General features: G+C 63.8%; 6 protein-coding genes across 6 annotated transcripts in view; 2 read left to right on the top strand and 4 right to left on the bottom strand.

Annotated features, from left to right (window-relative positions):
* Nucleotides 1-90: 90 nt before the first annotated feature.
* ACA1_295300 (calponin domain containing protein) lies at nucleotides 91-9,921 on the top strand (the record flags this gene model as incomplete). Its single annotated transcript, XM_004368143.1, has 19 exons — nucleotides 91-115; nucleotides 341-499; nucleotides 630-719; nucleotides 876-1,022; nucleotides 1,184-1,293; nucleotides 1,408-1,527; nucleotides 1,711-2,283; nucleotides 2,432-3,104; nucleotides 3,244-3,569; nucleotides 3,735-4,502; nucleotides 4,600-5,129; nucleotides 5,246-5,394; nucleotides 5,567-6,318; nucleotides 6,425-6,515; nucleotides 6,654-7,667; nucleotides 7,795-8,644; nucleotides 8,948-9,080; nucleotides 9,267-9,347; nucleotides 9,463-9,921. The coding sequence occupies 19 exons, from the start codon at nucleotides 91-93 to the stop codon at nucleotides 9,919-9,921; spliced, it is 7,050 nt and encodes a 2,349-aa protein (XP_004368200.1).
* A 114-nt stretch (nucleotides 9,922-10,035) lies between these two features.
* ACA1_295290 (uncharacterized protein) lies at nucleotides 10,036-11,292 on the bottom strand (the record flags this gene model as incomplete). The annotated part of the gene is made up of 4 exons (XM_004368142.1): nucleotides 10,036-10,452; nucleotides 10,540-10,622; nucleotides 10,695-11,019; nucleotides 11,227-11,292. The coding sequence occupies 4 exons, from the start codon at nucleotides 11,290-11,292 to the stop codon at nucleotides 10,036-10,038; spliced, it is 891 nt and encodes a 296-aa protein (XP_004368199.1).
* Nucleotides 11,293-11,685: 393 nt separating this feature from the next.
* ACA1_295280 (uncharacterized protein) lies at nucleotides 11,686-12,791 on the bottom strand (the record flags this gene model as incomplete). Its single annotated transcript, XM_004368141.1, has 4 exons — nucleotides 11,686-11,750; nucleotides 11,827-11,907; nucleotides 11,974-12,671; nucleotides 12,787-12,791. 4 exons carry the CDS (start codon nucleotides 12,789-12,791, stop codon nucleotides 11,686-11,688), a joined length of 849 nt encoding a protein of 282 aa, XP_004368198.1.
* Nucleotides 12,792-13,137: 346 nt separating this feature from the next.
* Nucleotides 13,138-14,695, top strand: ACA1_295270 (rhodaneselike domain containing protein; the record flags this gene model as incomplete). The annotated part of the gene is made up of 7 exons (XM_004368140.1): nucleotides 13,138-13,274; nucleotides 13,427-13,615; nucleotides 13,697-13,779; nucleotides 13,820-13,864; nucleotides 14,032-14,188; nucleotides 14,356-14,536; nucleotides 14,630-14,695. Coding segments are annotated over 7 exons (858 nt in total), but the record flags the coding sequence as incomplete, so codon positions are not given.
* Nucleotides 14,696-14,941: 246 nt separating this feature from the next.
* Nucleotides 14,942-16,649, bottom strand: ACA1_295260 (CTP:ethanolaminephosphate cytidylyltransferase; the record flags this gene model as incomplete). The annotated part of the gene is made up of 4 exons (XM_004368139.1): nucleotides 14,942-15,650; nucleotides 15,873-16,052; nucleotides 16,272-16,366; nucleotides 16,533-16,649. 4 exons carry the CDS (start codon nucleotides 16,647-16,649, stop codon nucleotides 14,942-14,944), a joined length of 1,101 nt encoding a protein of 366 aa, XP_004368196.1.
* A 337-nt stretch (nucleotides 16,650-16,986) lies between these two features.
* ACA1_295150 (phosphatidylserine decarboxylase) overlaps nucleotides 16,987-22,284 on the bottom strand; it is a gene marked incomplete at both ends in the record, with an annotated part of 6,514 nt that continues 1,216 nt past the window's right edge. Inside the window, 18 exons of the mRNA XM_004368138.1 lie at nucleotides 16,987-17,404; nucleotides 17,491-17,572; nucleotides 17,708-17,789; nucleotides 17,951-17,997; nucleotides 18,145-18,269; nucleotides 18,429-18,508; nucleotides 18,603-18,722; nucleotides 18,875-18,981; nucleotides 19,208-19,289; nucleotides 19,415-19,515; nucleotides 19,620-19,742; nucleotides 19,865-19,937; nucleotides 20,152-20,291; nucleotides 20,495-20,626; nucleotides 20,790-20,923; nucleotides 21,104-21,218; nucleotides 21,374-21,496; nucleotides 21,620-22,202. Of these exons, the coding sequence (XP_004368195.1) occupies nucleotides 16,987-17,404; nucleotides 17,491-17,572; nucleotides 17,708-17,789; nucleotides 17,951-17,997; nucleotides 18,145-18,269; nucleotides 18,429-18,508; nucleotides 18,603-18,722; nucleotides 18,875-18,981; nucleotides 19,208-19,289; nucleotides 19,415-19,515; nucleotides 19,620-19,742; nucleotides 19,865-19,937; nucleotides 20,152-20,291; nucleotides 20,495-20,626; nucleotides 20,790-20,923; nucleotides 21,104-21,218; nucleotides 21,374-21,496; nucleotides 21,620-22,202 (2,667 nt within the window). The remainder of the gene's footprint in view (nucleotides 17,405-17,490; nucleotides 17,573-17,707; nucleotides 17,790-17,950; nucleotides 17,998-18,144; nucleotides 18,270-18,428; nucleotides 18,509-18,602; nucleotides 18,723-18,874; nucleotides 18,982-19,207; nucleotides 19,290-19,414; nucleotides 19,516-19,619; nucleotides 19,743-19,864; nucleotides 19,938-20,151; nucleotides 20,292-20,494; nucleotides 20,627-20,789; nucleotides 20,924-21,103; nucleotides 21,219-21,373; nucleotides 21,497-21,619; nucleotides 22,203-22,284) is intronic.

Here is a 22,284-nt window from a genome sequence, read left to right as displayed (position 1 = left end):
ATGGCAGCGCATGCAGTATAAGGTGGAAACCCTTCTTATTTCTTGGGAGGGGGAGGTAGCAATGTCCTTCGTAGATGAAGGCGCAAAAAGATGAAGAACTCACTCTTTGTCTCACGTTCGTCGTGGTGTCGTTGCACTTCTAGTCGTTCCGAGGCTGGTGCAACAACTACCTGCCACCGCACCGCCAGATCAAAGCCCTTTCGACAGCCTTCCAAGATGGTACGCACCGCCCAGTCGTTACTTGACCCGGCCAGCCGACGAGGGGGCATGCGCACATGTGATGAATTGCCAACGCACGCACTCGCACTCACGCACGCACTCACGCACTCACACTCATCAGGTCTGCTGCTGGCCAAGCTGCTCAAGGACCTCAGCGGCGAGTCCGTGACGGGCCTGAACAAAAACGCCAAAATGAAGATCCACCGCATAAACAACCTCTTCCACTGCTTCAACGTCATGCGGGACCAGAAGATGAAGCTGCAAAACATCTCCGCCGAGGGTTCCTACCCCCCCCCCTACTCTCGCTGTCGCTAGCGCATGCTCCCCTCCCCTCCCCTCTTGATGGCGCTGTAGTGACCTTGTGCGTGTGTGCGCTGGTGTGTGTGTGTCGTACAACGTTGCGGCAACAGATGTGGAAGAGTGCGACCTCAAGCTAATTGTGGCCCTCATCTGGCACTTCATCATGCACTACGAGCTCCAACTCGAAGATGGTGGCACCGGTGCGAGGGCCTCTCCTCTTGCGCATTGCTCGTCGCGTCCCATGCTTGTGCTGTGGCCGGCCGGCTCTTGTGTGCGCTCACCATTTTCATTAACCGGTGGTGGCTGCTGGTGGTGGCTGCTGCTGGTGGCTGGTTGGGTGGATGAATGGTTCGCAGCCAAGGACAGGCTGCTGGAGCGGCTCAACAACTTCCTGCAGGACCAAGACGACCACTCCAGCGCTTCCCTCATCACTCCTAGTTCTCCTCGCCAACAGCCTCCTGAGCAGCAGCAGCAGCAGCAGCAGGCATTGTCCCTCTCCAATCGTGTCGTGTATCACATGTGTATGCTGTGTGTCGTGTCGTTGGTCATGTCGTGTGTGTTTTTTATTGTGCCTTCTTTTCCGCTGCTGTATGTTTGTCCGAGACTCATTCTCAAGTTGGTTGTGCCGCGACCACGCTGCAGCCCACCGCCACCGCGCAGGCAGCCGTGGTGAGCAATTTTGATACGGCCTTCCAGGACGGATCGGTGTTCTTCCACATGGTCAAGAAGCACCGGCCCGACCTCCTCCCCAGCGAGCCCGCCAGCATGACCATGGTGTGGCGCCACGCGCACTCCCCTCCCCCCCTCCCCTCCCGGCTTCTCCGTTGTTCGTCGAGGGCGGGCGGGCTGACTCGTGGCGTGTGCGTGTGCGTGTGCGTGTGCGTGCAGCGGGAGTTGCTGGAGAAGGTGTTCGGCCTACTCAACTCCGTATGGGGCGTGCCGCAGCTCATTTCGGTCTCTGAAGTGGTCGACTCCAAGCCCGACGACAAGTCCATCATGACCTACGTCGTACGCCTTCCTCTTCGTCGACGGAGACACACACACACGCCCTCCCTCTCTGAACACTTACCCTGAGCACGCGTGAGCTCGTGGGCAATCAATCTTGGGGGGGAGGGGGAGTGAGAAGGCCGCGTTGCTCATAACCCCCCCCCTCTCTCCTCCATCCCCCCTCCCCTCTACCTACTCCGGCAGGCCCTGTGCCTGGACGCGTTTTCGCGGACGGCGTCAGTCCTTACACCGCTCGAGGCGGCCGAGAAGCTGTTCAAGAAGGCGCTCGCCTTTCGTCCGCACGGCAGCCCGGTGGGAGGCGATGAAAAGGACGGGCCGGGGCACGAGCCCGAGCCGGAGGCGGACGAGGAGCGGCAGGTGGAGCTGCTGTTCGCCCTCGATCTGAGCATGAGCTGCATGCGCGCCTTCGGTCAGGAATGCGACAAGCGCGAGGAGCTCCAGAAGGGGCTACGCCGACTCAAAGACCTCCGGTCGCGATTTTACGCCGCCGCCTCCTCCGCCACCACCGGGCAGCAGCTGGGCGAGGTCATGGCCGAGCTGGAGCGCGTCCACGGCGAACTGGTGCAGCTCATCACGTCCGACCCCGAGCACCAGCGAATGATGAAGCTGCGCGTGAAGCGGTGGCGCCGCCGCAGCAAGGACCCCAAGGAGGACCTCCACATCCAGGCCTGGGGCTCCCACCTCACCCGCAAGCTGGCCACCCTCCCCGCCGCCCCGCCGGGCGATGACCCCGCCGCCGACTCTGCCGCCACCCAGGTACCGTTACCATGTAAACAGTTTCTATCCATAGATAAATTAGATAGCTCATGTAGCCGGGCTTCATCCTCTTCCTCCATTCTCACCCGCTCTCCGTGTGTGTCGTGTGTGTCGTGTGTGTCGTGTGTGTGTCGTGTGTGTCGTCTAGGCGTGCAGCAAGCACACCGAGTGGAGCATCAGGAGGAGCATCAAGAGTCTGGAGGAGGTGATGGCGCAGTGCCAGGGCCACCTGCGGGTGGGCGACTTTGACGAGGGGTGGTTCAAGGTGGTGGTCGAGGTGCTCGTGCGCAACATCCGCCACGCTCTCCCCTACCTGCTCCGCCGGCTGCTGGCCGACACCAAGACCAACAACATCGACAACCTCTCGGTCTTCTCGGGCGAGATCCAGGTGGAGGAGCTCGACACCGACCACAACCCGTTCGCCGACCTCATCCGTCCGCTCGTGGCCGCGTCGATCGACCTGCTCCTGGCGTTCGTCTCCTTCCGGAAGCAGACCAACAAGGTCATGATGGCCACCATGGCCGCCAAGCGGGCCCACGTCCGGCGGGCCTCGTTCTCGCTGCACGCCCTCCTCCACAAGTACCTCCTCGCACCCCACCACCACCCGGCTCCCCCCGTCATCGCCTCGCCCGCCCCGGACCGCGTCATGCACCGCATCCGGCGCATCGAGCGGCTCCGCCGGTTGGTCACCGCCATCAAGCGCCGCATGCAGGAGCGGTTCTGGCGACGACCGGTCGCCTCCAACGAACTCTTCGACGAGGGCGAGCTGTTCGACCTCCGCTGGATCCAACTCATCAGCCCACTCTGGCTCGCCCTCCTCGGTACTGCCCTCCGTCACTTGACTCACTTGACTCACTCCACTCCACTCCACTCCACTCCACTCCACTCCACTCACTTCACTCGCTCACCCTTTCTCTATCACCACGACCACCAACCCGACCATAACCAACGTTGCTGCAGGGAAGGAGCTGGTGGAGATCACACATATGACCATCCACGAGACCAGTGCGCCCCACACGTGGGAGCACCTGCGGGGCTGCCTCGAGGCCTTCCTAAAGAGCCTCGCGGACATGGTGGGCCTTCTCACACGCCAGCGCTTCGCCTGCCGCGCCGCCGCCGCCGCCGCCGCCCAGGTCGAGCAGCACTCGGGAGCGGTCGAGGAGGAGAAAGAGGGGCAAGAGGAGGAACCTCAGTCGCTCGAGCGACCTCGCAAGTGGACGGCCCGCGAGGACGACGACTTCATGCTCCAGTTCCGGCAGCTCCGCAGGACCCTCTTCCGCCACCTGGTGCGTAGCGCTCCTCCTCCCTCCTCCATTGCTCCATCCACCACGTCGCCAGCCGTAACCCCGCCACCGGTTGTGGCGTCGGTTTGCTTCTCGGTCGCACTCGCACTCACGATATCTGTGGCGGCGGCGGCGGCGGCGGGGGGTGGGGTGGTGGTGGTGGTACAGGAGGACTACATCCACGGGAGCCGGTTGGTGTGGAACGATGACGCCCTGCCTTGCGATCCGCCTCGCGCCTTCCCGCCGGCGCTACACGACCTCCACGCCCTGGCCGCCCAGCTCATGGCTGTCGCTCGCCCCTCCTCCTCGTCGTGGTGCGGGGTGGAGGGCGAGGCGCTCGAGGCCACGGAGCGGTGGGTGGAGGCGTGCCCCGTGGGGTCGCTGGTGGCCTCCAACAAGAGCATCGTCATGCAGCGCGAGTGGCTGGTCGGAGTGGAGACGAGCCAGAGGCGGCGTCCCCCCAAGGGCAGCAGCGACAGCGACAGCGAGGGCGGGGAGAGCGGCAGAGCGACAGAGGCGGCGGGGATCAAGCCGACAGAGGAGAGGAGAGGGGTCCAGCAGCAGCAGCAGGGGAGCGGCAGCCGAGTGGGCCAAGGGTCGGGCCTGCTCAACAGCCGCAACCAGAAGGAGATCAAGGTGGCCCTCCACATGAACGCGGCCGCCGACGCCGAGGTGGAGCGGCAGAGGCGCAAGGAGGAGCGCCGGAAGGAGCAGGAGCAGCGGGCACGCACCAACGAGGAGACCTTCGAGCGCACCCGCGAGGAGCTCGACAACTCGCGCCGCGAGTGGCAGCTCCTGCGGCAGGACCGCGAAAAGCAGAAGCGCGACGCCGCCCGCCAACGCGAAAGGGACAAGATCGACCTGGCCCTCGCCGCCGCCCACCAGCTGCTCGACAAGGCGCGCCTGTGTGCGTCGGCCGACCCTCAACTCCTCCTGGTCTGTACCCTCACGTGCTTGCGTGCTGGCGTGCTGGCGTGCTTGTGCTCCTCTTCTCGCCACCACTCACCGTACGTGCGCACGGATCACGGTGCAGCAGCAGCAGCAGCAGCAGGAGCAGGATTTGGTGGGGTGGTTCCGCGTGACCGTGGATGCGCTGGTGGGCCACGTGCGCAAGATCGCCGAGGGCGGGCCAGTGCGGGAACTCACGCTGCTGGGCTTCAACAACGCCGCCGAGTTCCTCCTCGAGTGGCACCTCTGGCGAGCCGCACAAGCCGGCCTGCGCGAAGGAGGCCAGCAGCAGCAGCACCAGCAGCAGCCCGACCACGACCCCAAGGGCAAAGGCAAGGCCAGGGCCAAGGGCAAGGGCAAGGCCCATACCGCCGCCGTGGCAGACGAGAGCGGGGCCGACTCGCCGCCAACGATGGACGGGAGCGCGGGGGGCCGTAATGCGGCCTACGTGGGCTACCTGGCGGATAACACGCGCGACGGATTCGTGACCGTCCACAAGGCCCTCACCGTCCTCCGCGACCACCAGACTGCTGCTGCTGCTGCTGAGGGCACATCCGCGGCCGCCGCCAGCGGCACATCCATCGCCGAAGAGCGCCTCAGGACGACCAAGAAGCGGTTCGAATGCCTCCCTCCCCATTCATTCTGCCCCCCCCCACCGCCATTTCCCTCGCTTCGCGCCACATGACACACCCGTGGTGGCTGGCTGGCTGGCTGGGTGGGTGGGTGCGCAGAGTGAGGGCCATGCAGGAGCAGGTGGTGTACCTCGTGGAGACGCTCAAGGAGAAGCTGGCCAAGCCCTTCTACCTCAACGGTGGCGGATGGCGCACCGAAGTCGACTGGCTGGTGATGATCGTACGCGAAATCCTGCGCGCCGCCCTGGGTACCCGCCCGCCCACCCACCACACGCTTCTTCCCGTGTTGGTCCCGCTTCCCCCTTGGCATTGCCCGCGCGCGTGTCGTGTGTGGTGGTGCAATCCGTCTCCACTCAAGTCTTTCCTCTCTCTCTCTCTCACGCGCGTGCGGGGACTCACGACACACGATGCACGACGCAGAGAGTTGTCCGGACGTGGAGAGCGGGTCGGCGGAGAGGGTGGTGGAGGCCCACGTGGCGGGGATGGGGCTCGCGGTGCGGGAGATGGTGGGCCTCATGGAGCAGCACTTCGGCACGGAGGTCAAGGTCAAGAAGCGCTTCCAGGACCACCGCGATGATCTTCTCCGCCACGCCGACGACCTCGTGGCCGCCCTCGCACGCCTCTGGAGTTCCCGGAGCAGCTCGTCCATGAACCAGCCCGCCAGCCACCACCAGGTGGCCGTGGCCACCACCACCACCACCACCACCAGCACATCGGCTTCGCTACCGGTGGAGCGCCTGCTGGCCGACCTCGACGACCTGGAGCTCAAGAAATCGCGGAAGCGTGTGCCCGTCGTCGAGGCCGAGACCACGCAACAGTGGGCCGCCACGCTCCTTGCCCAGATGACGGCCCTGACCCCCGCCACTGCCGACCCCGCTTCTTCCGCGGGCCACGACGAGGCCGAGGTCGGCGGTGTGGAGGCGGAGGGGGAGGAGGAGGCGCCTGACGGCGACGACGAGATTGACCTCGAGCAGGAGCAGGCCGAGGCCGCCCAGTTCATGGCCAACGCCGAGGAGGGCGTGCGGCAGCTGAACGAAGTGTCCGCCCTCACGGACCCCGACGTCATGGACGTCGACGACTTTGACGAAGACAAATTCAAGACGCGCGTCAAGGTCTTCTTCGACACCAACAAGAAGACCCTCCTCTACCTCCGCAAGAAGTCCAAGCAAACGGTGCGCCCTCTCTCCTCCGTGTGCCGTTGCGCGTGCGCGTGCGCGGCGGTGCGTGTGCAAAATTGGACCAACGCGCGCGTTCTGACGGGTGAGGGCGCGTCGGCAGTTCATGCGCCTCGCCCTCCAAGCGAGGAAGCTGGTCGACGATTCGCGAGGACTCCTGGAGACGGTGGACGAGTACAAGAACACGCTCACCGGTGCGGCCACCCCCCCCCTCTCCCTTTTTCAGCTTGAATGTCTCCACACGGCACGCACACGGCACGCACGCACGCACGCACGCACACACACACACGACACTGATCGGGGTGCACCGGTGGTGGGATCCATGACAATAGAAAAGGCCAAGGCCAAGGTGACGGCCAAGGCGCGGGGCGTGAAGGAGAACGTGCAGGGCATGGCCAAGGCGGTGACGACGGCCGTGAAGGAGGAGGGCGAGCGGTTGCAGGAACTCAAGACCCGGATGCTGGCAGCCGTGAGCAGCGAGGAGAGCGAGGAGGAAGTGGAGCCGGGCGCCCTCCACGACATCATGGAGCACCTGTCCTCGCTGCACCTCAAGGTCGAGCGGGCCACGAGCCCCCTCACGAGCCCACGCTCGCCGACCACCACTCTAGCCTCCGGCAAGGCGGGCGTGGGCGAGGGCGAGGGCGAGGGCGGCGGCGAAGGGCCACCGGCGCTGCTGACGACGCGCGCGAGGATGGTGAACGAGAAGCGGAGGTCGTGGCACTCGCGGCAGCTCGAGATGCGGTCCATCGACGCCTTCCTCAAGCAGAGCAAGCAGGACAAGGACGAGGACGCGCGCCTCCGCCGCCAACGCGCCGACCAGGCCCGGCGCGAGACGGACAAGCGGGAGCGCAAGCTGGGCCGGAAGGACAGCCAGCGGCGCAAGAAGCAGATGCGCAAGCTGGGCCGCTGTGTGCGTGAGTGCCACCACGGCCTCGTCAAGCATCTGATCTCCGCCCGCGAGGCCACCCTCGTGGCCCACGGCCAGTGGACCTTCGACCTGCGCTGGTTCCTCTTCGTCACTCGGGGCGTCCTCGTCAGCGGCAAGCACCTCATCGCCCTCAGCGAAGACCGCCAGGGCGGCGACGCCGCCATCGCCCGCGCCAGAGCCCTCCGCGCCAGCCTCCTCAAGCTCGACGACCTCCTCAGGCTTCCCCCCGCCTCTTCCGCCTCCGCCGCCTCCGCCTCCACTCCCGCCTCGCCCCGCGGCTGCGGCGACGACGATGGCGACGGCGAGGAGGATCTGTCCCTGGCACTCCGCAACTTTGGGCTCTTCCGCACCAACATCATCGACGACCTCAGCGCCCTCATCGCCGCCCTCAAGCTCCTCTGGAAACGACCCACCGCTCGTACCGCACGCACCAGCCTCTCGCTCTCTCTCTCTCTCTCCGCTCTGCTGACACGACCAACGACACGACACGACACGACCAACGACACGACACGACCAACGACACGACACGACCAACGACACGACAGAGCTGGAGGAGGAGAGGGCAGCGGTGGCGAGCACGGTGCAGGCGATGGAGGGCGTGATTCGGGGCTTCGAGGCCATGGAGAGGAACGTCGACCTGGCCAGGCGCACGGAGGACAGCGATGCGCCGGACGAATGCGACGCACAGCAGCCGGCCGAGGCCAGCAACGGTGGGAGCGGGAAGAAGAAGAGGAGCATAAGCCTCCGCCGGCTGCGGTCACAGCCGGAAGTGTCGACGACCGCCGGTCTCCTGGACGATCGCAAGCGACACAAGGCCGCCCACAAGTCGGCGTCTCCGCGGGAGCGAATGTCGTCGTCGACTTCGGCGATCGCCACGACGACGTTGCGTGGCAGGGGCGACCAGCAGCAGCAGCAGGCCTCGGAGAGTGAGGCGGACGCGGCGGATCGCTCGCTCAAGACTTCGCTCTCTTCGGCGGCCTCCTCGCTCTCGCCGTCGCCGCGCTCGGGCAGTGCGCCGTCGTCGCCGCGCGAAATCGAACACCTGGGCAGGGGGAGGCCGCCACCGAGAGCGCCTCGCGCGGTGACGCGGGCGTCGCGCAAGCAGGAAAAGCGGCTGCAGAAGCCCCTGGCCTTCATCTTCGAGGCCGACATGGCCCTGGATGCCGCCCCCGCGAGCATCGAAACGGAAGGCCACCACCACCACCACCACCACAACGTTGACGCGGCCGAGGCTCCCGCCGACCCCGACCACCCGGTAGCCGCAGCCGCAGACGAGGACAGCGATGAGGAAGTCCTCACGCCTCGGGCCGCCCAGGACAAGGCCCGCCGCAAGGCCGAGCGACGCGCGCGCAGAGAAGCCCGCACCCAGCGACGCGAATGGAAGCAATGGAAGCGGTACGAGCTCGTACCCAGACCCCTCTCTCTCTCTCTCACTCTCGATAGCCCCCCCTCACTACTGGCGGGCGTGGTGGTGGTGGTGGCTGGTGCTGGCTGGTGGTGGCTGGTGGTGGCTGGTGCTGGCTGGTGCTGGCTGGTGGTGGCTGGTGGTGGCTGGTGCTGGCTGGTGCTGGCTGGTGGTGGCTGGTGGTGGCTGGTGCTGGCTGGTGGTGGGTGGGTGGTGGTGGCTGGTGATGGCTGGTAGATAGCACCAGGCTCCGCACGCACTCGCATTTGGTGGATATGTTTCTTGGCCGACAGGCCTCTTCCCGCGTGCGATACCAACCAAACCCAACCCAAACCAACCCAAACCACGGCTGGCAGGGACCAGAACGTGGGGCGGATGTGCGATACCCTGCGCAGCTTTGCCAACGATCTGCGTGCCCAGATCCAGGTACCTACCCACCTACCGCGACGTCATTCGCCCATCCCGCCGCCGCCGCCACCGCCGCCGCCGCCGCTACCACCACACAGCCCAACACTCGCGGGTGGAGCTGATTCGCCGTTTGATCCCCCACCGCTGCCGCTGCTGCGTGTTGTGTTGTGTTGTGTTTCCGCGTGGGTGGCGTGATGATTTCAGGCGCGTCTGTGGGAGCCACACGTGGTTGCCGGAGAGTGGACTCTCGATTTGGATTGGTTCGTGGCTGCCGCCAAGGAAATGGTATGCGTGCTAGCAGCGGTGCCTGTCGTCCGTGTGTGTCGTGTGGTGCGTGTGTGTGTGTGTGTGTGTCGCAGCGTCCCTGTACTGAGAGGCGGGCGGTTGCTGGCGAACGCAGGTTCGCGTGGCCGAGGAGACCATCGAGCAGGTGGGGAAAGACCGAACCCTCGGAAAGGAGAAGGCGTGCAGCAGCAGCAACACGCGACCCACGGAAGGCAGCGACGAGAGCGACAGCAGCACCAGCACCAGCGACGCGCCGAACAAAGATGACGCAGACCACCAAAAGAGCAAGAGCACGCGCAAGAGCAAGGCGGCAACCAAAAAGCAAGTCAAGTCAGGCGCCGAGCCCCGCAGTGCTGACGACGAGGACGACGACAAGAGGCGAGCGGCGATTGTGGCGGGCTCGCACGGGCTGTACGGGGCCATGTCGTCGATTGTGGCGATGATGCTCGCCCACACGCCCACTGACGACGAGGCACGGCGGTACGGGGCCTACCGCAAAAAGGTCATCGACGCACTCAACACTCTGGTGGTGCGGATGAAGGCCGTGTGGGACGTCCATCCCATTGTCACCTGACCTGAACGACCTCCCCCCCCACCACCACCACCACCTCCCTTTCGCGGCGATGATGAATGCAGTTGCGTTTAGACAGTGGTGTGTGTGTGTGTCGCGTGTCGTGTGTGCGCAGCACTAGTGGACCCGCCGTTCAGTGGGCGGGGTGCTGTGGCCGACAGCTTCGGCGTACGCCGAGGCCGCGTGCGCGGGAAAGAGGAACCCCGCAGCAGGCTCGGCGGCGGTGAGGGTCGCTTGGTCCACCTGATGGCCGGAGGGCCGCCAGCGCTGTTCTCGACCGCTAGAGGTCAGCCCGGCCCCGATGCCGCTCACGGTCACGACCGCGTTGATGGGCGGCGCTCCGGCGGCGGCGGCGGCCACGGGGTACTCTTCTTCGTCGTGGTGGGCCAGGTCTTTGGGGATGCAGAGCTCCAGGAGCCCCGTGGAGAAGGTGATTTTTACGCACCTCATTCGTCGGTCATCGACCCAAGGCGGGAGTGGCATGGTGACCATGTAGTTGGCCCCCTCCTCCCATCCACCCTCCCCATCGGAGGCCTACACCACACACCACACACAACATACAACTGTTACCCACCGCGTACTCGGCAGAAGAGAGGAGTGTGTTTGTGGTGGGGAGGGTACCGGAGCGAGGGAGGGCTGGCGGGAGGCCATCAGGCGGAGAGTCCCCTCGTCGAAGGAGAGGGCGATGTCTCGCTTGCGCGCCCCTGTGTCCCCCCGATGAAATAAGAACGAGAAATAAGAACGAGAAAAAAGGCGCATCTGGAGCCCGAACGCACCCGTGAGTTCGGCAAAGACGAAGAGGTTGCTGGCTGTTTCGTGGGTGTAGGTCCGCGGGATGGTGATCACCGCCTGACCCGACGCCGTTGCCGCCCCCGCACGAAGCTGAGCAGCTGCAGGAGCCATGGTGATCACGATTGGCTCTTCCTCGTCGTCCTCGGTGGCCTCCTCCTCCCTCTTGCGCTTCCGCAATGCCCGGGCTGCGTCAGCACTCGCCTCCGCCGCCGCCGCCGCCGAGGACGGAGCGGGCGACCGGAGACCGTGGGAGGCGGCGGCGTGGAGAAGCAGGTCGTACCGACCCGGACTGTTCCATCCCGCCCCATTCTGCCGTGATCACGACACACACGACACACACACACACACACGACACACTCACACACACACACATACACACCACACACACACCACACACAACGAGGACCACGCAGCGATAAGCCCATCCTTCGCCCCAATGATGGTAGAGTGCTCGATGATGATGGGGTGTTGAAATATCGTCATCTGGAGGGCTGGGGGAAGATGGGCGGTGCGTACACTGGGCTTCGTCGTCTTCGAAGTTGTCGCCGGGAGCGAGGGCGCCGAGGAAGAGGAGTTCTTCATGATGGGCCGGCAGCTCGCAAACTGTTGGTTCCAGAAGGCGTGCGAACTCCAGGCCGTCGTGCAGCGCGTGGTGGTCTCCACCCCCTGCGCCAGCATGTCCAGCTATGATAGAAGGCGAACCGCACGACAAGTGACCAACAACTCAACGGGAGACCGGTGGTCATTGGGGCGAAGCCCGCCTCGCGACATTGGGGGGGGGAACAAGGTACGGTACCGTGTGCCCGGCCAGGCCCTCCTTGTTGGGTGCTGCTGGTGCTGGTGATGGGGCTGCTGGTGATGGTCGCGGTGGGGCATCGCAACCACGAGTCGCGATTACAGGCGGTGGCCAATCACCGCTGCTTCTTGCAGCCACCGCCGCAGCTGATGGGAGGGTGGAAGCCGGATCGTAGCGTCTCATCGTCGCTGATCCTCCTGCTCCTGCTCCTGATCCTCCTGCTCCTGCTCCTGCTCCTGCTCTACTGCTACGATACCCTACGGGCGAGAAGGGAATTCCCCTCTCGCTGCTCGTGTACGCGTGCCCGCGACCGTGGGTACGACGGCTGCTGCTGCTGCTGGCGGCCGCGGTGACGGTGGTGACGGTGGTGGTGGTGGTGGTGGTGGCGGCAGCGGCGGCGGCTGCGGATAAGGGGGAGGTGGTGGAGGTGGTGGTGGTAGTGGGAGCGAAGCCGTCACCATGGCTACCATCGGCGGCGGCGGCGGCGGTCGTGATGGCGGGTGCGCCTGTGCGCAAGTGGTGGGGAGCGCTGGCGTGGAAGGTGTGCACCAGGTGGCGGAACAGGGCCTCCAGCTCCTTCGCGCTCCTGGCCTGTACAGCAGCAGGCAGCAAATGACCCGCCACCGCCGCGCCGCATTGCTGCTGCTGCTGCTGCATTGTGGTGGTGGTGGTGGTGGTGGAGGAGGAGGAGGAGGAGGTGGTAGTAGCGGTGGTAGTGCGCTTGCGGTAGGGCAGGGCGGGACGCTTGAAGTCGTCGTCATCGGGGGACTGCTGCTGCTGCTGCTGCTGCTGCTGCTGCTGCTGGCGGTGGCGGTGGCGGTGCTCGAGGGGCTGCTGCTGCTGCTGCTGCTCCCGGTGGAGACCGCCGCTACTACTGCCGGTAGCGGGGGAGGGGGAGGTGGTCGGGCGCGGCTGGTGGCGCCGATGGAGCTGATGGTGCTGAATGTCGTGGCTGCCGTGGGTGGTGCCGTTGTCGTCGTCCTCCTCCTCGGCCTGCCAGGCGTGCGGTGCTGGTGGCGACGACGTCGGTGGCCACGGCCCCTTGGACCCTGCTGGCCCCGGGAGGTCCATGGAGCGGAGGCCTCTTTGACGGATGAGGTGGGCGATGGCGGGCGTGGCTGGCAAGGCACCGGGGTCTCGGTCGGTGACACGCGCGATGCTCCGGCTGCCTCAGCAATGCCAGCGACCACCACCGCCACACGCCACACGCCACGCGGTGGCGAAAGGTGGGCAAACGACACGCACTCACGCATAAGGATCCCGACTGTCCAGGCACGTACGACATGACAGCAGGGGGGCAAGCACGCAACGAGAAGGGACAGATACCAGCGGCAGGGGCATTCACACTTGCCCGAGGTATTGGCCTTCAGAACGACGACGGGGATCTATATCGCTACAGAGATGGCTACTGTGGTGGGGGGGCGCGGTGTACGTCCAAATGGAGTGTGTCCCCACCCAGTGGATGGCACCTTTGCTTCAAGCCCTGGGAGCCAATGGGGAGTGTCGACCCCGACCCATTTTCGAGCCCTTTGTGTGGTTACTCCAGGAATATTCGCTCGTTTCCCACCCAGTACCCTGGCGGAAGTGGCGCCAAAAAAAACACCAAAAAAAAACAAAACAAAAACAAAAATGTGCAGCAGACCACCCCAAGCACCGCCAGCGCAAGTGGCCTTCGCCGCCGATGCCACGAGGGGGGCAGCGCCGCTGCCGCTGCAGTGGCTGGTGGGCACGTGGCGGGGCACGGGGCGTGGCCACTACCCCACCATCCGTACACAGCCCCCGCTCCTACACATTTATACAAATATATATATATACCATTAATATATATTAATATATATTTATCTTTCTGCTGCGCAGAGAGTTGCTGAGGTGTTTGCGGGCTGACGGTGGTTGGTGGTGGTGGTGTGGCGGCCGGTGCAGAAGGATTCGAGTACGGAGAGGAGGTGCGGTTCTGGCGGGTGGGCGGAAAGCCCTTCCTCGCCTACACACAGCGCACCTGGACGGCCGAGGCGCCCCACAAGCCCATGCACACCGAGTGTGGCTATGTGCGCCCGCAGCCCCACCACCGCGCCGAATTCCTCGTGTGCGACCCCACCGGCATAGCCCAGGGTTCGACGGAGCCTTCTACACGCCACACCCACGAGGCAACACAGCTACTAAGCAGAGATTTGGGGGGGGGAGCGTGGTTAGTGTACGAGGGAACAGCGGACCCGGAGCGTCACGCGCTGGAGGTGTCCAGCACTGCGGTGGCGCGCACGTCGTCAGCAAAGGAAGTGACACAACTGCGGCGCGTGTACCGCCTCCGCGCGCCAGCGGAGGGGGCCTCCCCTTCGGACATCGGCGTCCGCCTTGGCTACGGTACGCGTCTCTCTCTCTCTCTCTACTTACACCAGATACCTTATTTTTGTGTAAAGTACACGCACACACGAGATCTTGCCACCACGTGGTCCACCGCCTGGCGGTCGGCAGCAGCTTCCCGTTAACGATGTGGTTTTTTTACCTCTCTATAATATGCGTGCGTGTAGAGGTGGAGATGGCCGCCATGGGGCAACCGCTGCAGCAGCACCTCGTGGGCGAGCTCGAGAAGCTGCAGGAGGAGGAGGAGGAGGAGCTGCAGCTGGGCCAGATCTCACCCGACGCGCTGAAGGAGCAGCTCGATGCCTACACCGTGGTGGATGTCCGGTGCGTGTGCGCCCGCTCGTCAGAAGGAAGGAAGGAAGAGGGACACACACACCACACACACACACACACAACACACACACACACACACACACACAAGACACACAGATCTATCGGAAGGCTGGGGCAGCACACCTCATCGCGTCCTCATATGTGGGTGGGCGGTGCAGGGAGAGGGAGGAGTACGAGCGGGAGCACGTGGCGGGGGCCATCAACCTGCCTCTGGGCCGCCTCCTCAGCATGGCCGCCACCGACCTCGCCGGCCTGTTGGCGCTGCTGCCCCGCCAGCAGGTGGTGGTCTACTGTCGCCAGGGCTACCGTGGCGCACTCGCCCAGAAGGAACTGCACCCCGTACATCCCTCCCGCCACACAGTTCCTTGCTGTTTTCGGCGAGCCTCTAACTCTTGTCTGGGTTCATTCACGTGGATCGTGTGCCGTGCCCAGCTTGGCGTCTCCCGTATCGTCTACAATCTGCAGGGCGGCTGGGAGGGGTGGAACGCCGCTGCGTGACGCTTCGGGAGTTGGTTGTGCACATCGTCTGTCTGCTCGACGAGCGCGTGATGCGGCCCATCCGGCGCGGCCCGACCACCGTCGCCACCGACGAGGAGCTCCGCTTCGTCGACTGATAATTATAATTATTATTGGTTTATTACCCCGTACGAACAGGGGGGGCGACCACCACCCAGCTGGGTGGTGGGGCTGTACATTCACGCGTTCGGGGGGGGGGATGTGTGGTGGTGGGGCTCACTGAGCTTCTCACTGCGGGGCGGGCTTGGGCTGTGCCTGCTGCTCGGCGATCTGGCGGTCGCGTGCCTCGCGGTCCTTGTTGCGCTTTTCGTAGGTGAGGCGGTGGTGGATGATGCGGTCGACGATGGAGGTGGTGGAGAGGCCCTGGGAGTACTTGATCTCCTGGAAGATGCCCAGCTTCTTGGCGGCGGCGTAGGGGTCGTCGGCGGACGGGAGCGGGTAGTACTGGTCGCGCTCGTCGCCGTGGAGGACGAGCGAGATGCGCAGGTTGGTGAGGTCGTCCTCGGAGATGCCCCAGGGCGCGCCGATGATGACCTCGTCGACGTAGCGGCACGAGAGGACGCAGAGGGCGCGCTCGTTGAGGTTCATGATCGGGTAGTTGGAGCCCCGGCTGCGGTTGATGTCCTGGTCGCTGTGCACGCCCACCATGAGGTAGTCGCACATGGCACGCGCCTGCTTGAGGGCCTCGACGTGGCCGGCGTGGAACAGGTCCCACCCGCCGTCGATGTAGCCCACGCGGTCCCCCTCCTTGGGCGACCTCCCGTTGGAGAACAGATAGAGGATGCGCGACGAAAACGCCACCGGCTTGGGCCTCGGCAGCTGGTCCGGCAGCGACTCTGCCGCCTCCGCCGGGCTTCTGTTGAAGTGGTTCTTGGTGAGCAGCAGCATGCGGCCCACCAGATCCGTCGTCGACACCCCCGTCGTGCGCTTAATCAATCTGCGCGAGAACCACAGTACCCCCCCCCAAAAAAGAGGTGGAGCACGAAGAAGAAAGAAGAAGAAGGAGAGGAGGAGGAAAAGAGGAGCGGCCATGGATGGAAATCGAGAGAGAGCGAGAGAGCGAGCGAGAGTGTGTGTGTGTGCGTGCGTGCGTGCGTGCGTGTGTACATACTTAGTAGTGGGCACCGGACACAAGCCAGGGAATGCGCGAGGGACGTACTTGAAGCGCCCGGCCTTCTTCACCTCCTCGTAGGAGTCCGTGCCGTCGCTGTTGACCGAGATGTCCTCCCCGTGCACCGCGAAATCGATGTTGAACTTGTCCAGCGTGGCCAGCGTCGTCTGGTAGGGCGCGTCGAGCGTCACCTCGTCCACCCACTTGCACGCCTTCACCACCGCCAACCTGACACGCGCCACACAACGACCAAGGACACGCACACGCACCAATTTGGCACCCGTAAGCCTGACTGATTGTGTCCTCCTCGGGCCGGGGCAGCGGCACTCCTCCACCACCAGTGACTCAGCACCTTCTCTCTCTCGCCTGCCCGCACCGCTCCCGGCCCGCTGCAATATTTCTATATATATATATATATATCATGAAGAAGGTGGCATGTGTTTGTACCGCTCGTCCTGGTTCATCACGGGCGGACCCTTGTTGCGAATGATCTCCTCATCGGGATGTATGCCCACCACCAGAACATCGCCCATCTGCTTGGCCTGTACGTGCATGGAGCGGTACGTTGAGGGTCACACATCTCGGGGGGGGGGCAAAGAAGAAAAACAAATAAAAGGTCTTGCGCTCTAACGGGCACAATGGGAGGGGGTGCCATCTCGATAAGATTTTGTTTACATAAAGAGAGAGATGGTGTCGGGGGGGGGGTACCTGCCGCAGAGCGTTGGCGTGCCCAAAGTGGAACATGTCGGCGCACATGTCGATCCATACACGCACGGGCTTCTTGCCCGCCTGTTGTTCGCCTTCTCCTTCGTGCTTGCCCTCCATTACGTTCGTACCGTAGTAGTAGCGGTCTCTCTCTCCTCTCTTTCGGCCAAGTGCGGTGTTGTGTTTGTGACAGATCTTCTTTCGCCCGTGGTGCGGCACTTCAACCCCCCCCACAGGCGGAGGAACAGTCGGCGAAACTTCGAGCGAGAACCCCACCGCCGCGTGTGACACCGCTAACCCCCCCCCTGCAACAACGTCGACGTTGCACCACCGGGACACACTCCACCGGTGCCCCACGTCCTCCCCTCTACCCCCCCCCCACAAGTGGTGGTGGGTGGTGTTTGCATTGCCCTAAAATCAAACTGTTGTTGTTGTTGTTTTTTTTTCTTTGCGCAAATCAAACGCCGTCCTGCTGGGCGGCGCCCACGGAGCGGAAGAGGGAGTGGTGTCCCTCGTAGGGGGAGGAGGGAGGTACGCGCGAGACGGGGGTGCGTCCGATGGGGGACCCCATGCGCACGAGCGTCTCCACGGGCTTGGCGCTGTGCGTGAGCAGGTCCTCCTCCCACTTGATACGGCCCCTCTCGAACAGCAGCACGATCGTGCTCCCACCAAACGCAAAGTACCCGTGCTCGTCGCCCCTGCTCTCCCCCCGCCCCACGTCCACGTCCACGTCCACGCCCACGTCCAGGTCCACGTCCACGCCCACGCCCACGCCCACACCGACCCGACCCGACACCGACCCGACCCGACATCGTACACGCGACACCCCATCAGCAGCAGCAGCAGCAGCAGCAGCAGCAGATGTTGAAGTAGTGCTTCGAAGACCGACCCCCCCGGTAGTTCGGTCTTCGAAGCAAGAAGAAGAAATAAGAGTGGGGTGGGGGTTGGGGTTTGACGGTACCGTTTCACGTGGTCGCCCTCCCGGGTGGTCAGCACGATGGAGCCCACGATCGTCGCGCCTATGGTCACGTACATCACCGGACCTTCGCGCCATCCACGCCACGCCCACGCCCACGCCCACGCCGGAACTCAGAGACGGTGACGCGGGTGGGGTGGGGGGGGGTTCCGGGTATGGGGAGGTGGCGAGGGGAGCGGGGGGACGTGTGGTGCGCACATACCGAATTGTGGGCTGAAGATCTGGGTGAGGACGCGCTTGTTCTCGCCGTAGACGTTGATGGAGTTGTTGATGGCCACCGGATTCTACCACAACGGGACCGCGTGAGCGGCCAAGCCCAATACAATGCACCGCAGTGGTGGCCGGTGGCGGGCCGGCGCTACGAATGCAGAGTGATTGCATTGTGTGTGGTGTGTGTGTGTGTGTGTGTGTTGTGTGTGTGTCATCGTCGTCGTGTGGTGCGTACCACGGTGTAGTAGGCGCCCTCGATGGTCACCGAGGGTCCCATCACGCCTGCAGCCCCACCGCCAGCCAGCCCGCCCAGTAGCGAGCAAGGGTCGAGGGCGCGCCCATCCTCCTCGTTAGACACTCGAGCGAGATCGGATCGGATCGGATGAAAGGAGGGGGAGGGGGGGGGTCGCGCAGGGGGCGTGGGCGCACCATCGACGGGGATGTGGTATCGGTGGTAGTCCTGGGGCGCGAGGCGGAAGATGCCCACGGAGCAGCCCTTGTACTGCTCCACCAGCGCGGGATCGCACAGGAGAGTCTCCAGGTTGAAGTTTCGTCTGAACACGCAAAGAGAGAGCGAGGAAATTGGGGGAGAGGGTTGGAGGAGGGGAACGTGTAGCGACGAGTGAGCGAGCTTTGTTGCTGACATCCCTTCACCTACCGGCGGAGGTGATTGGCCGGCTGTTAAATAATTGGGAGGGGGGAGTCACGCGCACCCTTTGATCCACAATTCGGTGGCCGTGGAGATGGAGGGGAATACTATACAACGGCAATCCGCAGGCGACACCGCAATTTTCTGCTCGAGTGCGCCGACGAAGAACGGGAGTTAGCCCGCACCGCACGGTGCCCAGGAGCAGGGTTGTGTGTGTGTTGTCGAGTGTCGAGTGTACCGGATCGTTGGGATAGGCAAGTGGCCGCACGGAGGGTTTGAGCTTTCGGTAGAAGAATTGATTGAAATTCTCGAAGCTCTCCACGTCCTCCAAAAACTCATCCGGGTTGAGGCCGTGGAACTGCAGTGATAGCGACGATGCCGGGAAAGGAGAGTGCGTGGTTTGAGGCACATACGACGAACACTACTTCAACATCTGCTGCTGCTGCTGCTGCTGCTAACGAATACCAACATACGAAAAGAAGACTGCTGCGGTGACGTGGTGCGCCGTACCTCGATAAAAGGCCTGATCTCCTTCCTACTCGCTGGCGAATCCGATCGCTTGCCGCCACTCACCGTCATGTGCTGAAGAATGCGGCGCGCTTTCTTCGATCCCACGGCTGTGCAGCGGAAGAAAACGAAATGGGTCGCGGACCACCAGCCACCACCAGCCACCACCAGCCACCAGCCACCACCAGCCGCCACCACACACAACATAAACGATCCGTGCTACTGCTCAAGGGCAAGAGAGACCCATTCGGTGCAGGTGCGCGCGCGTGGGTGGGGCGGAGCTTGCGGCCGTGTGGCGCGTGTGCGTGTGGAGAGGGACTGGGGGGGGGGTCGTACCTTTGGCCGCGCGGGTGTTGTACATGAGTTTGAGGCTTGTTCTGATGTAGGTGGGGATCTTTTCCTCGATGAGGTGGCCCGTCTGGCGGGCGGACACACGAGCGCCCGGGATAGGAAGAGAAGAGAAGAGAAGAGACCCAAAGTGATTCAGCTCAGCTGCGCTGAACGCCAGTTGGGAGGGGGAGGAGGGGGGGGGTATGGGCATACGTCGCGATCGACGACGAGGAGGGTCTTCTTCTCGCCGGAGAAGGGAATGTAGTTGGTGATGCCCTTGATGGCACCGAACGGGGACAGCATGCCAACCATGACTGGAGTTCACCCATCGCCACACCGACGCGTCATTCATGATGGCCGTCGTGTGTGAGGCTGTGCGTGTTGTGTGTGTCGTGTGACGTGTGGTGAGGAAGAGTACTGGAGTCGCGGAAGCGCGAGGAGTTGCGATGGTAGCATGTCGCCAAATGGAAAATGAAGTCGCCGTGGCCCGACAGGTCTGTGCCGCACGCAGGGCACCTGGTCACCGCCGCCAGACTGTTGTCTGCACGCACACGCACACGCACACGCACACGCACACGCACACGCATGCAACGGTCAGTACCTCCCCCTCCCGGGGGAGGGGGAGGGGGATAAAGGCGGGGGCGTGGTCGTGAGGGTACGCACCCTTCTGTTCCATGTAGAGGGCGATTTCCTCGGGCGACAGAATGCCATCGCAATCGCGATCGATCATCTCGAACTGGAACGGGGGGGGATACATGGAGGGGGAGGCGTGCTCAGCAATTTCCCGGCGTAATGCATATTTTTGGATATTTATATATATACATCCAAATATGTTGGAGAGAGGAGAGAGGAGAGAGGAGAGAGGAGAGAGGAGAGAGGAGAGAGGAGAGAGGAGAGAGATACATGAGGTAGGTGGGGGGGGTGCGTGGGCAGAGAGTGGGGAGGGGTACCAGTTTGTCGATCTCGTCGTCGGTGAGGTTGGACATGCCGAGGGCATCAAGGAGGGTGACCACCTCCAATCGGTTGATGTGTCCATCGCCGTCCACGTCGAAGAGCTTGGCGCACTCTCGCCAGAAGCTCAGGATCAGCGCTGCGATCGACGGACAAGCGGGGGAACGCTCCATTTAAGATATATACATACAAGTCCATGGAGGCATATAAGACACAAGACACAACAACGCTACTAACAACACTAATGCTACCAACAATAGTCATGCTCCTAATAAAAATGATGATGATGATGATGATGATGATGATGAAGCGTAAAGGTCCTCCCCATGGTGGAGAACGCACCTTGTCTCCCGATGAACTGTGTCTGGATGCGCAACTTGCAGTACTTGAGGTTCTCCAGGCGGAAACCCTCTGACTTGGACGGGTCGATGTTGAGCCACTTGTCGTGCCGGGGCACGCCCCTGATGGTGTACCCTGCATTCCCCCCAAAAACCACCACCAGCGACAAAGACCGAGCGCGTCAGTGGCCCTGTGTGCTGTGTCGTGTCGTGTCGTGTCGTGTCGTGTCGTGTTGTGTCGTGTGTGGAGGGGCTGTGGCGCGTGCCTAGCTTGTGGCTCAGATATTTCTGGGCGGGACTCTTAGCCTTGCCGATGAGCAGGCCCTTGGCGGCGGCGAGCTTGGCGGGTTCACCGCCGCTGCCCCCCCTCTCGAGTCGGCTGTCGTAGACTGTGAACACCAGCTCGCTCTGCAAGTCCGAGTACCTGAAAGGCCTGCACCTCCCCCCACCCACCGGCCCACCCGCCCCCCACACGAACAGCCCATTTACACGACACACGACACACACGACACACACGACACACGGCAGGTGCCATGACGTGGTGAGAGGTGCAGCACAGCCAAGTCCGGCTTGTGGTGGTGCTTGTTAATGGTGTGGTGCGTGGGTAACGTACACGGTGAACTTCTCCTTCCAAGTCGGGGTGACAGTCTTGATGGCGGGCCTGGTGGACCACGCGGGATACTCGCTGCCGTGCGCCAACTCGAGCGTGCAGTACGGCGAGGGCTTGCCTGGGTTCGTGAATGCAAGTCGGTGGGGAGCGGGGCGGGGCGGTGAGAAGGAGAACCCGGGGGGGGAGGCAAAGCAGGTTGGGAGTGAAGAGCGGAGAAGGGGAAAAAAGAAAGAAAGAAAGGGGATTTGGGGGTTGGTGCAATCCCACACGCACCGTTGAGGCCGCGAGGCAGCTCCTTGGCCTGCACGATGGTGACGTTGAGGATGCCACAAAAGTCGCGGCCCTCCCGCTCCCTTTCCTCCACCTCCCGCTTGTTCTTCTCCGCCTCCGGCACCCCTGCAGCCAACAACCCAGACCCCGCCCGCCCGGGGTCAGCCATCACTCCGCAGCTTTCTCCAATCCACCCCATGACACACACACACACACACACAGTGGTGGGAGAGGGGTAAGAAGCGGCACCAGAAGAGAGGAGGCTGAAGAAGGCCATAGTGCTGTTGAGGTCGCTGCCGGCCGCAACAGCGAAACGGTCCTCGTCGGCCTTGGCCTCGCGTTCGAACAGTTCGTTGCCGACGTCGGCGTCGTTACTGTTGTTGTTGTTGGCGACAGGCTCGTCCTCGTCGTCGGCCGCCGGCTCGTCTTCACCCGCCGGCTCGTCCTCGGCGTCGTCGTCGTCGGCCTCGTGGAGCTCGTCGTAGCGGCGGCGGCGTGTGGAGCCGCGCCTGTTGCGCTTCTGCGAGTCGTAGGCCTGCTTGCTCTCGGCCTCGTCGCTGCTGTGGCCGCCGAGCAGGAGCAGCCGGTCGCCCGATCGCCTGATCCGGGAGGCGGCGGCGGGCGATTCGGCGGGGCTCCACGTGGCGCTCTTGTCCTCGGTGGTGGTCGACGCGGACTCCTCGTAGTCGTAGTCGTTGTCGTTGGGAGTGTCCTCCTTGAGCATGAGCGTCGTCAGGTCCAGCAACGACGAGTGCCGCCCGGTGGCCCCGTTCCAGTGGTTCAGCAACACCCGCATCGCCCGATTTCGGTTCTTGAACGACCAGAAGACCAACTGCACGGCACGCACAACGCACAACGTCATCAGCGGCATGCCGTGACCGCCGCCGCCGCCGCCGCCGCCGCCAGTGCACCCG

This window comes from Acanthamoeba castellanii (genome assembly GCF_000313135.1).
Source record: "Acanthamoeba castellanii str. Neff unplaced genomic scaffold scf7180000084777, whole genome shotgun sequence".
NCBI lineage: Eukaryota > Discosea > Longamoebia > Acanthamoebidae > Acanthamoeba > Acanthamoeba castellanii.
This window is presented reverse-complemented; position numbering and strand designations above follow the sequence as displayed.